Genomic DNA, 18,680 nt, shown 5'->3' on the forward strand with positions numbered 1-18,680 from the left:
ATATATATATGTGTGTGTGTGTGTGTGTATCAGTAAGTATTGGCAGGGTGTTAAATAAAATGTGGTCTTCTCAAGAAATTTTCTTAGATTTACACTTCTGATTTATCGGTACCAGAGGTGAAAGAAAACCAAAGATTCTGAATATTAAAAAGGAAAATTAGTATTTTGTGTGAAAAGAAATATTATTATCAAGGAAGCTAATTATACTTACTGTCGTAGCAGAGGAGCAGCTGTAAGCCATCTGTGTTAGGAAGAATTACCATAGTATGTGGAGTTATTGGGCCCTGGGTCTGGAGACAGAGATGGAAGTGAAAAAAAAAGAGAAATGTATAAGAAGAGACAAGAAATCAATTAAGATGAAATATCTAAGCGAAATAGAAACATTTATAGAAACAGGATGGGAACAATTTGTGACTATACTGAAAGAAATTAAAACTTAACAACAACGATATCAAATTAAAATAAACAAACAATGTCGTAAATTAAAACAAAAACAACAAAAATGAACAAACAATAGCATGAATTAAAATTTCAATATCATATATAAAAAAAAAAAAATAATAATAATTAAACAAACATATAAACACAAACGTACAGACAACGAAATGAGAGGTGGGAAGATGGTGATAAAAAGAAACTTATTGATTACATGAAAATATTAACAAAAAAAAAATAAATAAAAGATCAAAACAAACAAATAAACAAAAAGCAATATCAAATGAGTTTACAATGAGAGCATAATAACAGTGGGGTAGCAGGTGGTGACGAAATTATCGATAACATAGTCAGATGTTGGAGGATCTGATCAGATGAAGTAAAATCTGCACATTTCACATTTAGAAATAGATTCTATGTATCTGTGTGTGTGTATAAGTGTATGCACATATGTATGCGTGAGAGAGAGGGAGAGAGAGATATATAGGGGGGGGGGAGAGGCATTAGTTGGAACCTCTTGCCAAATGTTATGAAGAAGGTCTTATAAAGCAGGACGGTGAGATGGCAGGAGGGGAGATATATCTTAATATAAACAATTTATCATGTAGACTGCAGAGAAGTATATCAAAGGATTATGAGGACCAGTTTTATATTTAATTGCATATAATTACTACTTCAATAGTGAAATCTGTTTAAAGATTTTCTAACCCAATGATTTCAAACTAAAGTTTGATTTAGCCAAAATAGAATCATAAATTTAATTGCTTAAATGTAATAATAATCTTACGCTGCAGTTTTCTTCTTTCTTTTTTTCTTTTTTTTTTTTCCCCTCTCTTCCACCCACCGTTTATTCATTTATTTATTTATTTATTTATTTCCATAATGGCTGATAAATTATAAAAGATTTTTCAAGCCTAACACATCAATATTTGATGAGAGTTTTAATGTTTAAATTCAGTCAGAGTTCAAAGTTTGATAAACATTATGATTTTTTTACAGCAAGCAACTGAAACGAACGAAGGCTTGCAATTGTTGTGTTTCAAGCTAACTGAATAAAGCTATTAACAAATCACTTATGTTTATCACTCAGGAGAAACCAACAATGGTGCTTTGGAGAGGGTTAAAGCTAGAATGTGAAGAGAGTCTATGGAATGCACTGGTAATTGATATTTACTTCATCATCCTACAGTTCAGATGCTTCAGTTATCAGGTAAAAAAAAAAAAAAAAAAAAAAAAAAAAATTCCCCACTCATTCACATGATCTCTCACTTTACCTGATGATCACATTATCAGGTAATATGTGTGTATCAATGAGTAAAGCTTCGATAGAAGGAAAAAAACAAAACAAAAAGAGGTAAGAGATAACACATATTGTTTCCGTCTATACAAAAGAAAAAAAAAAAAGCTCTATTAATTGCATTAACATTATCCATATTCTAGCTGCACAAAATGCAGAAAGTCTCCTTAGGCAATGAGTATGACACTTGGTCCATAAGAAACACCATACTGATAACAGTGAAAAGGATTAATAAGTATTTATTCAAACAAGATGGCAACCAGAAGCTACATGTATTACGTGTAATTTCGTTATTTAGATGCAACCAGAATATACAAAATTATGGTCCTAATTGAATCATAAGATTCTTTAGATCAGGGTCGGAGGTACCTCAGTGTACATTATTCCCCCACTGCCACCACCTCCCAAATACTTATTTTAGATAATGTTTTCATAATATGTACAATGTTTACCCAACATTAAATGGATAATGTCCATGGAGATTTCAGAAGAAGCTGACAGCTTCTATTTTCAATAATACAGGCTCGAATATGTAACGAGATTTATGAAAATAAAATAATAGATGCACGAAGAGGAACCCAAGAAGCTGATAAGAAAAAAAAAGATGCATGTCCACTGTACAGAAGATGCAAACCCAAAGGTGAAAAATTTGAAGGTAAGATGAAAATGAGAAACAGTGTTTGTGCTGAAATTTATTATCAACAATTGGTACCGTGCTTCCCAATGTTGTAAAACGTTGCCAATGCACACATCAGTGCTGAGTTCTTCACTCAGTTAAGTCAAAGAAATATGTGTCTAAGTAAAATCTGATGTTATATACAATCTGCTGGGACTCCACCTTGAAGATTTTAGCCGAATGAATTATATTTTTAATTCTGGTTCCTATTCTATCAGTCTCTTTTGCTAAACTGCTAAGTACAGGGCTGTAAACATAGGCGCAGGAGTGGCTGTGTGGTAAGTAGCTTGCTTACCAACCACATGATTCCGGGTTCAGTCCCACTGCATGGCACCTTGGGCAAGTGTCTTCGACTATAGCCTCGGGCCAACCAAAGCCTTGTGAGTGGATTTGGTAGACGGAAACTGAAAGAAGCCCGTCGTATATATGTATGTATGTTTGTGTGTCTGTGTTTGTCCCCCTCAACATCGCTTGACAACCGATGCTGGTGTGTTTACGTCACCGTAACTTAGCGGTTTGGCAAAAGAAACTGATTGAATAAGTCCTGGGGTCAATTTGCTCAACTAAAGGCGGTGCTCCAGCATGGCCACAGTCAAATGACTGAAACAAGTAAAAGGAGTAAGCCAAAACTGTATTGTGGTAGGGGATAAACACAAAAACAGATATGATGGGTTTCTTTCAGTTTCCATCTGCCAAATTCACTCACAGCTTGCAGCTATAATAGAAGATACTTGCCCAATGTCCCATGCAGCAGGACTGAACCTGGAACCATGTGGTTGGGAAGCAAACTTCTTACCACACAGCCACATTTGAAAACAAAAGGATAACAAGATTAATTACTTTGATTTTGGATGGAGATTACAGATTGTTATTCCAAAGGGTCCACGAGTAACTGAAATTTAGGCTTCAGTGAGCAATATCACATTTTTTTGGAAAATGTAGCAAAATTACATTTATTCACCAACATGAGAGCCCATCAAGATGGAGGTTAATTATCCGTGCAATTTGCAAACAAGATAATGCAATTAAGCAATGGAAAAACCAAACTCGATGCACAAGGAAGAACCAATATGCAAACAACAGGCAATGGCTTCATGGTCAAGAAGCTCACTTAGCAACCGCATGGTTTCAGTGTCTTCTGTAATAACTCCAGGCTGACGAATGCTTTGTGAGAGAATTTGGTAGGCGGAAACTATGTGGAATCCCATCTTGTGTGTGTATGAATGTGTGAGTTTGTCTTAACCACCACTGTATGACAGTCAGTGTTGGTTTGTTTACATCCCCATAGCTTAACAGTTTGGCAAAAGAGGCTGATGGAATAAGTACCAAACTTAGAAGAAATAAAATAATAAAAATAATAATTAATAAGTCCAGAGGTCAATTTATTTGACTAAAACCCTTCAAGGTGTTGCCCCAGGATGGCCGCAGTCCAATGACTGAAACAAGTAAAAGAGAAAAAACGATAGCAGTATCATCTGTTGCTGAACTGAAAGAAATGGTTTTTCCCAGACCTTTCTGAAAACTACCAGAACCACAGGTGGTCAAAGAAAGAACAATATCAACTTCAAACAACAGTCTTGTCAATATCACCAATACACAACTTCTTGCAGAAACTACCTCATAATGGCCATTGTTAAATATATCATAATGGCCATTGTTGTATATATATATATCAACTGACAAAATTCTTGATCCAATTGAAGCATTCAAAAACCTAAAAAAGTTTCTAATTTTACCAAAACTTCCAGAAGTCCACCTACGCTTTCTAGGTCTGAAAATGGGGAAAAGATGATATGTTCCTGCATCACTTGCATTCACAGAGTCTGTGCAAAGGAACAAGATTGGTAGCTAAGAATCTCAATCCCCTTGTTATTATATATATATATATATCGTTGCTATTATGCAAAAGTGTTGTAAGTCCAAAATGTTGCTTTTTCAGAAAATGGAAAAATAGTTTCACCATTCCATAGTACAACCCATTGTACTATATTCTGGCAATTTTTGATATCTTGGCATCTGAAGTAGCTGGAGATACAATAGTTTGACCAAAAGAACCAGCTATTGCAAGCAAAAATAAATATTGAAAAAAACACACTTGGACATACGACAGTTTAACATAATAATGATATAATCAGGCATAAACATATATGCATGTACACACACAAAAACACAATATATGTAATTATATACACAAAGACATATTTTTATGCATATACATACATAAGCATACACACTTTTATGTCCGCACATACATACCTATATATATATATATGCATAAGCATATAAATGTGTTTATGTATGTGTGTGCAGACACATATATATAGTATATATATATATAGTATGTACATATATGTACATGTAAATACATACACATGAAGATAAATATTATGAGTATATGCATATACACGTTCAAACACATTTGCATGATTTATTTAGAAACGGATTACACATGTTCACAGTGGAAAAGTTGTATTTTCTAAGTTGGACCAGAGCGTTTAGCTGCAAGGGATATTGCAAACATGTACACTCAGTAATTATGGTTCTATGAACTTCAAAATTGAAACACATGGCAAATGAACAATGCAGCCATCAATGACAGCTGGTTTTAAATGTTAATTTAATTCTGGTGAATAGAGATTGGATAAATGCTATTCAACAGAGTCTCAACATCTGATAATAAAGTAAGAACAACTTGTTTAAATGGACCTTTGGATTGAGCAAGAAAGAAAGAACTGCAAAATGCAAAAACTGGATATTAGTCCAATCATTCCCATTTCAAAATAGTCAGGATGTATATTTGTGCTGTGAATTATAATCAAGTGAATAATGGAAAGTTGGTAAATCTAACAATATGCTGCTCAAATAGTGACTGCCAAAACCAATTCTTAACTCAATGAAAGCCATGACTGCTCTGTACAACTTTTAACGATCTGCAACTTCTTGAATTTAGACAGAGCTAACAAATGGGATAAAGAACAAAATGTTCAATAGTTTGGGTGCCTGTGAGCTTTAAAGCACTGGCCTTATTGATCAGAAGTCTGTGCCATATGACTTTGCTACAGTTACTATCTTGTGTCCTTTAGGCACCGGCAGGCACTGACAAACAATATGCAAATAGAGATAGTTATGAAGCCATCATACCTCATAAAAGAATAAGAAGAGAAATTATTTGAAGCAATTATTAACATTGTTTGTATATGTGACATCACAGTCCACACGAAATGATAACGATGAAGTTGCAAGCACCTGTTTCACATTCTTTATTTTACAATCAGGAGGGGGAAGGGGGAAATTGGAGAGACACACTCTCTCTCTCTCTCTCCTATTTTTATTTTTATCACACTGACGTGGATATATAGGATAATATAGATTGATTTACATACACTGTTGGTGGAGATGGGGAGGTGTGCATTTCAAGACCAGATACCATCCCTGATACATCTCAGTGAAGTAGAAGAAGCTGTCTTTGAGTAAGTAATTATTGATTGTCTAACTAGGTTTAAAGCTATGACCTACCATCATACATAGTCCAACTCTTACTACAAACACCAAGAAGCAGCCATTAGCTGGGTGCAAGAAATTATCTAATTAGAATGCTCACATAATGGAAGGTATTTAGCAGCTGCAACTACGGCACAACATTAAATACTTCACCAGGTCAACACCAATGTCTTTTACAGGACTAATTTGTCGATTGCAGTGCATAATGTCTTGCAATTAACTTAATGAAGAAAATCAAGGAGCTAATTTAGGCCTAAAGAGAAATTCTTCATATAGAATCAATGTTATGTTAAGTAGATGGCTCTTTTATAAAGACTGGAGCCTTTTCAGCTTGTTATATCTAAAGCATTTGCCAGCTGTCATGATTAATAAGTATATTTCCTTCAATTTTACAAAGCCGTGTGATGCTGAGACACTGCACCGTGGACACCTGCTTGGATGATTAAAGTATCATCAGGTGTTAATGAAAAGTACCAATAAGAGAGAGAGAGAGAAACCAAGGTAGAACAGGGAAAAGTGACTGGGTTAGATCAGTAAATGTTGGACATCACATTGTGACAACACAAGATTAAAAAAGACTTAAACAAATCAAAATAGGCAAGCCAGACTAATGACAAGAAGAAGGACTGCATATTGTGTGTGTGTGTGTGAACAAATGTGAAGGCATTACTCCCAGTGACTAGTTTTTAACTTCCAACAGCTCTCTCGCTTCACACACAACCATTCAACAAAAAATATTGATCATTCTTAATTCTTTATACTATCAATTTTTTAATAAGGATCTCACTGTTGACTTGAAACTAGCTGTACACAAAGCAGGGTCATGCCTACTTTCACCCATTGCTGCAAAACCTAGACACTATGCAGCAGACAAATAATGCAATAGAAAACCTTCCACCAAAAAGGATTATGTCACATACTGAAATGGAAGTGGTAGGACTACAGCAAATACTAAGAACCAGAGGAAAAAAATGACCAACAAGAGCACCCAGAGAGCACAAACCTTCACCAAGGCAACACCAAAGTCCTCTCAACAGTAACCAAAGATGATTTTTAAAATGAGAATATCTGAAATAAACTCAACTGCTCTCACAAACGAGAATACTAAAAATGAACCCAACTGCTCTCAAAAATTAAGTAAAAAAAACAGGAAAAATAATCCAGAATCTTTGTGCGGGACTGGATCGATCTCAAAATCTAATCAGTTTGTGCCCGTCATGAAGGACTAACATCCCTGAAAGTTTCATCCGAATCTATCCAGCAGTTCTTGAGATATCTTGTCCACGGACAAACAAACAAACATGACTGGAAACAATACCTCTGCCTTCCTTAAGGTGGAGGTAATAAAGAGTTCCAGTACCAAAGAAAAGTTCTAACATAGCCATTTCCAAATCTGGGTGAAGAAGGAGGAGGGATAAGATGACCAATAGTTTTTTAACACGTGAATGTGGCATTCAATCTGCTGCATCCCTGGAAGTCAGTCTTTTTTCCAGGTGTGTGTGTCCTCACTTCGGTTTTTTGATCTAATGAACAGTTTTGTTTTTTGCTGATTGTGATAATATAACTCTTATCCAAGTAAAACGAGTTACAAGTTCTTTTCTTCTTCACTGGAATCTAGTGGGTTCTATTGTAATTTCAAGTCCTCAAGACCCAAATTCTAATTACAGTTACAACAGAAGGCAAAGGGTTAGCAGCCTTGCACTATCAATCTTCACCATTATGCTGAAATGCCAAGAGAACATATGAAACCAGTCCTGGTAAGGAAAGGTATCCCTTGGAGATTGTGTATGAAGCATTGTAGTGAAAACCAAAAGAAAGCTACAATCTGGAACAACCTTCTCTTGCTAAGGACAACCACATGACTGGAAACACGGAATGTCAGGACCATGTTTGAAACAGGAAAAAAACCCAAATTGCAACACCAGTTTGATACTGATAAAACTGTTTTACTAAATTTTTCATTAACAATGTGGTAACAAAAGGATTAATGTTTGTACTTCAGAAAGTCTCATGAGGTTTACTAATGACTGTGCTGAGATATTCACTAAAAAAAAAGAAAGTCTTTCAAGGGAGAAAAGGATATTACACATCCTATGGCTCCAAACAATAAACTGCTTCTCCATTCCAACTATATCTGTACATTGCAAAAACTGTAATCTAATTTTAGTATAATTTTTATTCCATTGCAATTTAATATAATTTTTATGCCATTTCAATTTAGTATAATTTTTATGCCATTTCAAAACCTTCAACCTAATTTTAATATAATTTTTCAACCCAGATGGCTCTCCAAACCAGTGGTTCCCAACAGTTTTTCTGTCTATGGATCCCTTTGATTTCTGTTAAAATGTTAAAAAACCCTATTATATTTTTAGAATCAAATATTATTAGAAATTGTATTAAAAAAAAAAAAACCAGTTAAAATACTCCATGTACTGTAGAAGTAAGACCAGTTTATTGCGCATGAATTTTAACAACAAAATCTTACGTGAACCCCTAAGGGTTCAGAACCACTGCTTTAAGCAGTATCCTTGAATACATAGTAATATTGAACACAAAACCACTACATTTAGAGAGCACCCTTTGCCCTTCACTCCTTTCTGTAGATACAGGCACACATAAATCCTTACTAGAATTCTCTGTACCCCACTAGTACTATGAATTATGTGGTCAGTTGCCAAGTATAGCAAACTCTGTAGACACGAGACATTATCAAGGCTACCGAATTAGGCAATGTTTTAAGAATTAGTCTAAAGCACCATTGTCTTCAGGCAGAGAATACAATAAGAAATATACAGGTATGTCTTCTCTTCTTTAGACTAACAATCAAACAAATGAGTACAAAAAAAAAAAAAAACTCTTTATGTACCTTATAATTTTGAAATAAACTGATATGGTTTAAATTTAGATAGAGTTTGATGAATGTTTAACCTTTCAGCATTCAAACTGGCTATATCTAGCCTAAATGTTCTCCCTATCTTATGCTCAAACCAGCCAGATGCAACCTGTCACACCTACCCTACAATGTCCTTCTAAAAAATAAGCCGTCACATCATGAAAACCTCAAAGCTATGAGATAATCCATGATTAATTCAAAACAACGTGAATAATAAGCATTACATTTGACAGAATAAACTGAATGCAAAAGGGTTAATAGATCAATATAGGGTAAATGATTCTGTACATATCTATACTATATATAAACACTCTCGGAGTGGTTGGTGTTAGGAAGGGCATCCAGCTGTAGAAACTCTGCCAGATCAGATTGGAGCCTGGTGCAGCCATCCGGTTCACCAGTCCTCAGTCAAATCATCCAACCCATGCTAGCATGGAAAGCGGACGTTAAACAATGATGATAATAAATTAATGCATATATATACACACAAAGGCTTTGTCCAGCTTCTTCATTTCAAATAACACCCTCTATATGCCAAGTATTACCTGTGTGGATAACTTATAGCAGAGTACTATATTTTTAACTTATGGAACTTCTAAAACTACACACACACACACACACACACACACGTATGTGTGTGGTAAATATAACATTGATTTCATGCTATTGTTCCACTCTGGTGTTTGTGTAGGTGTTGATGCAAGTAATTTTTGCCATCTTCAGTGGATGTAATGCTAAGAAGATGAAAGTTCACAGATACATACACTCACATACAGCACTTATCGTCAGGGATAGACTGGTGGGGAAAAAAAATACATAGTACAGTCTAAAGACAGGTATAAATTTAAAATTAGAAAAATAACAACTAAAACATAATATTGTAACTATGACAGATAACCATAACAACAATAATAATAATAATAATAATAAAAGGGGATATTGATCCTAGCTAGTCGTGTTTGATGCAATAAAATCAGTGAATCTAACTTTAGTATGGAAGTTCTGTGAACATGTGTGAGTGTGTGTGTGTAGTCAGCTAATGACATGTCTTAGCATATGCTCAGTGAAGCAACAGCAACTTTCTCCTGTCCACTTTATGAAATATATTGTCATTAAGTAGCAATATTGAAAATATTGTCATATACACACACACATCCTTCTACATCAAACTGCATTCTCACATTGACAGATCAGGAGTGGTGCAGCTCTTACAAGTTTATGCATAAGCAGCTAATGTAAAAATGTACACAGCTATTTAAAGTAATTGGTAAGCTGCAAATGTAGCTTTGTACAATAACGTCAGCAATTTGTATACATGATGTGATATTAAAAAGATACTTTCCTCTACTCCCAACCCTGTATACATCTCTTACTTCTTTGGTCATAAACAAACGACACACACACACATGTGTACGTATATAACATTATATATATATATATATATATATATATATATATATATATATATATATATATATATATATACCTTGAACAGAAATGTGAACAGTCTTTGGTCTGCCTATTTACCTTTGATCATGTAATATAATAGCTAAATTCTAAACAGGTAAAAAGTAGTTTTCTGCAGATGCCACATGGAAGGAACATCATGGGAGGTGAAGAGTGAAATCAGATAGTTTATATCAATTCTAACTGTGCAAATCATTGAGATAAATGATTAAAAATATATATACACACACACACAACATACATACATACATATATATATATATATATATATATATATATATATATATATATATATATATATATATATATATATATATTTATTTAAAGAAGCTAACCAAGAAATAAGGTTTTATTAGTATTTGCTTATAAATAAAAATAATTTCATAATAAATATAAAAGAAAATAAGTAAACAAAAAGAATAAGAAAAAAAAATGTTAATCAGTTGAAAAAGTTACTTTGTATCAATTAGAGTTGCAGCAGAAGAAAAAAAAAAAAAACTAAAAAGAAAAAACCCAAGATATCTCTGCCTTTCTTCAAACTTCTTCAGCGTCAACGACATACTTCTATCAGATATGGATTATAAAAGCTGTAGCAGGGAGTCCTGTTCATTAAAAAGAACGTCAAGGAGACACCTCGTAAGCTCTAATAGAAGCCTAATAACATAAGATTTAATGACACACGCAAACCTGCAGGATTTTCCTTTATTATTAATACTATTATTGTTTCTTTTTTTCTTTTTTTTTCTTGTTATTCATTTTATTTTATTAATTTATTTTTTACACACACACACATATATATATATAATTTACATTTCCCCAATACTGATAGCTAACAGGCATGATTAAAACTATTTCAAATACTTGCAGAATTCAATTTGACTATATCAAATAATTAAAAAAAAAATTGTGAGCATGAGTGTACACACATACGTAAACACACACACATAGAAATATGCATATATATACACATAAATATATATATATATATATATATATATATATATATATACATATACACACACATAAATATATATATACACACACACATCAATAAATATATTTAAATATATATATGAAACTAAATACATAAAAACACACATGCACGTGCGTATACACATGTAAACATATGCACTTCCATAATTATACATTGATACATGCGTACATATGCGTGTGGGTGTTCTACAATATGCAAAACTGTACGTCTTACATTTCACTATAGATACAAATTGGAAACAGAGCAACAAAATAGATATAATGGAGGTTTCATAAAATCTAAGGGTTTATCAAATTACTTGATTTTATTTTATTTATGTTTTTTTTTTTGCTTGAAAAAAAAAATGTAAATGAAAGCTAAGACAAATTAAAAAAGCACTACCCCTACCTCTTTCATTTTTGCATCACACTAATGGGCTCGAAAGGTAATAAGACAGGTTGGAGTATGTTTTCTTATTAAAGTAGGGAACACAGCTTTTATTTTTCTTCATGTAACCTAGCAATGATGCACACACAGAGTATATTACATACCTGTGTATGCACATTACATGCAATATGTGTGTGCATATATATATACATACAAAACATACATACATACAAGCATATGTATGTATGTATCTATATGTTGGTGTGCGTGTATCTGTTTGTGAATATATATATACACACACACACATATATGTATCTATTTATATGTATGTATGTTTGTGAATATATATATATATATATATATATATATATATATATATATAGACACATACATATATAGAGAGACTCACACATACAAATACATAAATACAATACATACATTTGCATGTGTATGTATATATATATATATATATATATATATATATATATAGATAGATAGATAGATAGATAGATAGATAGATATGGATATAGTACTATATCCATATCTATATATCTATATATATAGTACACACACATATATACATACATGCACACACTTATATACATACATGCATATATCTACATTTATACAATTCATACATACACACATTTGTGCGTGCCAAAAAAAAAAAAGAAACTTGATAATATACATATGCATATATATATATATATGCATGTGCATGTTTGTGTATGTGTGTATAAGGATGTGTTTTCTATAATTGATAATACAAAAGAAGCATCTTCCAAGATGATATTTCCAACGTTATTCCGTTTTCTCTTATCTATAGGCATAATATTTTTTAAAAATACAAAAATAATTAAAAATTAAAATAACAAAAAATGCGAAAAATTTGACAATAACAATGATGTTGATTATGCTACTGGTGATAGCTCTGTAGTCGACGATAATGATTCCAAGATTAAACATCATATGACTTGTTTCAAAGTTGAATATTCCGACATCATTTTTATTATTATTATTATTATTATTATCATTATTATCATTATTATTATTATTATTTAAATTTTCCTCAATAGACTTCCGATGAAACTGAACAATTAGTCCATTACTTTATATAACAAATGGCTTCAGATAAAAATTAAAGCTATCAACCATAAACACACACACACACACACATATAACATATGCACACACACGTACACACTTTGATGTCGATTTCTAATTATTACTGTGTCCAGTAGTTTTATTACTTCAAAAGTTACCTTGTTCTTCAGTTTTGAAGGGTGATTTTTATACAAGTATTATTATTATTATTATTATTATTATTATTATTATTTGTGACAGAAAGGTAATACACCAGAATGACTGTATTTTAGTAGTTAGTTATGCTTTTTCATGTCACAAATTCAAAACCTGTCAGCGCCAATACTACTATTCTATCTCTTGAGTTTAAAAAAAAAAAAACCAGCTGTTTATTTTTTGTTGTGTTTTTTTTTTTAGGTTGAGTGCATCCATCTGCTCTCACTTACGAATCTATTATCTTGCACTAACATAAAAAAAACTATCACTTTCATATTTATTATTAAAATTATTATTATTATTATTATTATTATTAAAAAGGTGGGGAGTTGGCAGAACTGTTAGCATGCTGGACAAAATGGTTAGCAGCATTTCGTCTGTCACTGCATTCTGAGTTCAAATTCCGCCGAGGTCGACTTTGCCTTTCATCCTTTCAGGGTCGATAAATACAGTACCAGTGGAACATTGGGGTTGATGTAATCAACTAGTCCCCACCCAACAAATTTCAGGTCTTGTGCCTCCAGTAGAAAGGATTATTATTATTATTACAAGTTTCGTTGGAACTCCCACAGTCTTGCATGCATAACAGGCTTACTACCTGCAGCCTACAGTACCCTGCTATTCATTCTTTTCGGCTATCTAATACTTTCCTGATTATTCTGGCCATGCCAAGGAGACATTATTATTATTATTATTATTATTATTATTATTATTATTATTCTTATTATTATTATTATTATTGCTAAGTTATGATACAATTCTGCAGTAAGAGTACATGAAAGCATTGAAACTTATTGGAAGTAACCAAAGTGGACACAATGATTGATACAGAAAACACTTCAATTAAACAATTTGATGGCAGTGGTGGTGGTGTGTGTGTGTAGTGGGGGCTGTATGTGTTAGTAGTACTGTTAAGAAGGAAGCAGTGGTAGTGGTGGTGGTGGAATATAGCTGAGTGATATGATGTTTCTGTAAGATCTGTTACAAGTTGAACAGGCAAGTTTGAGAGTAGAGTTTATGGAAGCTTATATTCTCTCCCTGACACATTGCAACGAGAACCTGTGACACCAGCTACACTTAAGCCAGTCGATCAAGCAGGCAAAAGAAGCATCACAAAGTCAGCGTATGCAAGAAAAATCTAATAAATATGTGTGAAGACATAGTTTAATATCCATTCTTTGGCACCTTCTGTGATTAAAATGTAGTCATTTTTTTTCCTAATGTTAACTGACTTCAAAGAAAAATGGCAAAGTTTGGCATCGTAAGTTCAGAAGAACCTAAAGCTATACGGATATAAATATTCAAGTGTGTGCATTTATGTGTATATATGTGTGTGTGTGGCAGAGAGAGAGAGAGAGCAAGAGAACAGAAAGACATAAATTACACACAGGAATCTGTATAAGTTATATATATATATATATATATATATATATATATATGCATATATATGCATATGTGTGCATATGTATATATGCATATATACACACATATATATATATATAACACCTACATACACATACAATTTACATATATATATATACATACACATATTCAAAATGCATACATATACATACACAACATACATATGCAATATGCATACATATGCAAAGTACATACATATACATATGCAATATATATATACACACACACATATATATTAGTATATAAAATTATCCATACATATTAAAAATCCTTTGAACTTTATCCATACATACACTAGAAAGTTCATAGTATTCTCAAGATTTATGTATTAGTGAAGAGAGATGTGTTTGCATATTCAATCATGTCTATTTTTATGTGCAGCCCAGAGAAATCAAATCAAGAAGATTTGATTTTGGATCTATTGAGTGGTTGCTACATGTGTCAAACTTTTTTTGTTGTCTTTTGGTTTTATTTTTATTACTTTTTTATGTTTATTTTATTTGGTGTAGTAGTAGTAGTAGTAGTAGTAGTAGTAGTAGAGACAAGTTTCTTATTACGGAGTAAAGATTTTAGAAAATATAGTCTTCTCAAATTTAAGAGGTTTTTCTTCATTATATTAACAATTGATATTAGTCAAATCTGCATTTTGATTGGAACTGGGGATTACAAAATCCGTTGTAATAAGCATAAGCATGGAGTTTGCTTCCCAACTGCATGGTTCTGGGTTCAGTCCCACTGCATGGCACCTTGAGCAAGTGTCTGTTACTATAGCCTCAGGCCAACCAAAACTTTGGGAGTGGGTTTAGCAGACAGAAACTGAAAGAAGCCCATTGTGTGTGTACATACACACATACACCTATATATACACGCATGTGTGTGTGTGTATATATATATGAATGTGTGTGTATATATATATATATATATATATATATATATATATGTATATGAAAGAAGCCCATTGTGTGTGTACATACATATATATATATATATATATATGCATGTGTGTATGTATATATATATGTATGTCAGTCTATACATATGTATGTACGTATATGTATATACACACACACATATACATACACATATATATACACATACATACATATACATATGTATGTATATATATACATATACACACACACATGTGTGTGTTTGTGTCTGTTCTCCACTTCCACCACCACTTGACAAGCAGTGTTGGTGTGTTTATGTCTGCGTAACATAGCAGTTCAACAAAAGAGATTGACAGAATAAGCACCAAGCTTTTAAAAAAAGTAAGTACTGGGGGGGGGGGGGCGATTCATTCGACTAAAAATTCTTCCAGACGCTGCCCCAGCATGGCCGCAACCTAATGCCTGACAGAAGTAAAAGATAATAAGGGAATTTAGATGCACATATACCCAATACTTGTGCGTATGCATGTATGTGTGTGTGTATTGCAGTGTTTACAATGAACCTGGTTCAATCTAAGTGGACTACTTTCAAAAATGGTGCTTACTTAATACATAATACAGGTTTTCTGTTGTTTTAGTTAAAAAATGGAACAATGAATGCTTTGATCTGTAAGCCATTATCAAGTGCCATTTCCTACTTGATATATAGAAGCAACTATTGTACCAAGCTTTAAATAATACACACACATTTTGCACAAGTGTGTGTGTATGTATATGCATCTCTCTCTCTCTCTCTCTCTCTCTCTCTCTCTCTCTCTCTCTCTCTCTCTCTCTATATATATATATATATATATATATATATATATATATATATATATACACACACACACACACACAATGCAAATACATAGATACACAATGCATATATATATATATATATATATATATATATATGCATCATATATACATGCAAACACATTATAGATCCACACATGCACATAGACGTGCATATTTATATGCATACACACACAAACACATGTATATATATATATATATATATATATATATATATATATATATACACACAGGTATAAAAGGAAATATTTTTTAAATCTTTATAATAAGGATCTTGCTGCTTCGACTAAAATGAAAAATGAGAAAGAAAAGCCTGAGAGACAGAGAGAGAAGAAACATCAAGAGAGAAGGAAAAAAAAACACTTGACACATGTAGTAAGCACTCTATAGATCCGAAATCAAATCCTCTTGATTTGGTCCGTGGGCTATACAAAAAGATATATTAATGCACACGCGCACGCACAGACACATACATGCAAGCACACACACACACACACAAATGGAAGTACAAGTGGTTCTACAAAGAGGAGGAAGAGAACTCAGTACATGATGTTGAGTATGCATTTTGTTTTTTTTTTTGTTTTTTTTTTTAGTTGCAGCTACTACAGGACATAGATTTTCATGCCAAAGCACTTTTCAAACTGAGATGAAAAAAGAAAACAGAAATGTATTTATAGAATTTTTGAAAATCAATAGAATGTTCTAAAGAATATCATTAATGCCAAATTATTACAATACATAAACTTGAAAGGTCATTGGTATTGCATGTTGAGAAGAAGAAATGAAAATATGTCTACATGTATGCATATAGAAATTTTATTTACACACTCACACAAACAACAAATATACATACTCACACACATGTACAAATGTAACAACTATTCATTGTACTTGTGTGCACATGTATGTGTTTGAATGAATAATAATCATATAGAATATAAGTGCACACATATCTACCTATGTGTATATGTAACCAAACAAGCATCTCCATTATAAGTATAGAGAAATACATACATTCATATAAACATTCATACATGCTTCAGTGTACAGACATGAAAAAAGTTTAAAATGTTTAAGACAAGACTTAACCAACACACATATTCATTCAAGTACACAGATGAAATAGCACCACTTTCTCTCGGTATATTTGGGACCTAAAGGATACAACAATCCAAAATTTCAATTGAGAGAGCACACTTATGCATCAATGAATTTAAATGCCTTCTCTGTTGATCTGTTTAAAATGCCATGTACTGATATAATTAATATGCATATGTATATGGTTACAACACCCACCTCCAGGCATTTTTGAAGAAATATGAACACAGATGTGTACATATTTATGTGTGTGTATGTAGGTATGTGTATGCGTGAGTGTGTGTGTACATACATAGGACTATTTGTGTGTGGTGTGTGCATGTGTACATCAATCATTACATTAAATAAGTGTCATATATATATATATATATATATCGTTATCCTTCCTCCATTTCTAACAAAACTGTCCGATGAACGGGAACGTGAAACTCAGAGTAACGGTTTTTTTGTTATATTTCTGCTGCTTTTAAATAAAGCATATTACTCTACCTCTGGTATTTGAGTACTCTTTTTTCCACCTTGTTGCACATTTCATGTGTTTACTCCGGTATATATATATATAGATAGATAGATAGATAGATAGATAGATAGATAGATAGATAGATAGATAGATAGACAGATAGATAGATAGACAGATAGATAGATATATATATATACATACATATATACACATACATATACTTTCTACTTCTAATGCTCATATTATAATAAATGAACAATACAAGAAAAGAAAATTACATATAATGATGCATGCCTAATCTATATGGAAGAATTATACTCAATGTATATGTGTGTATGTACATATATGTATGTGTGTATGCATATATATTATACACAACATATATCCACCCAAAACACACACACACACATCTATCTGCATGTAGCATATTCTAAACACTGTGAATACATTTATGAAGAAGGTGTATATGTGTTTGGATATGCACATGTATACACATTACATAAAAATAGAGAAGCATCTATCCATATGCATGAGAATGCATGCATGTATATATGTGCCCATGGTGTGTCTTCATCTGCTTGAATACATTGACATTCGAGGCACTCATGTGTATACACATATGTGAGCATGCATTTTCATGTGTATACTCAAACACACACACATATCAATTTCTATAACCTGAACTGTGTGGGAGGATCACAGTGATAAGTATAAATATACTTATGCAGGCATGTAGCTTATTGTATATTAACACAAGTTTTTCCACTGCTATTTTGTCGCAAATTCTTTTCATTTTCTTAGCATTTCATCATATTGTGTTGATGCTAGAATTTCCTCAGCTTTTTCCTCTCCTTTACTTCCCACTTTCCACACATATCTGTATATGCTCAGCCTTCCTATATAAAGTACATTGTAGGCAAGTACACATAGTCATACATATGTAATTGTATATTTGTAGTGTGTATTGTGTCGATATGTATATGTGTATATTTATCTGTATGCACGTGCATGTATATGCAAACTT

The 18,680-nt window shown here is 32.4% G+C and overlaps 1 protein-coding gene across 39 annotated transcripts in view; it reads right to left on the reverse strand.

The window, feature by feature from the left end:
• The window catches only part of LOC106871661 (serine/threonine-protein kinase mig-15-like), a 764,441-nt gene that overhangs the window by 17,003 nt on the left and 728,758 nt on the right, over nucleotides 1–18,680 (reverse strand). For all 39 annotated transcript variants that reach the window (XM_089357111.1, XM_089357081.1, XM_089357079.1 and 36 more), the window contains one exon: nucleotides 212–290. In XM_089357111.1, the coding sequence (XP_089213237.1) occupies nucleotides 212–290 (79 nt within the window). The remainder of the gene's footprint in view (nucleotides 1–211; nucleotides 291–18,680) is intronic.

This window comes from Octopus bimaculoides, chromosome 9 (assembly GCF_046866305.1).
Source record: "Octopus bimaculoides isolate indiv1 chromosome 9, ASM4686630v1, whole genome shotgun sequence".
NCBI lineage: Eukaryota > Metazoa > Mollusca > Cephalopoda > Octopoda > Octopodidae > Octopus > Octopus bimaculoides.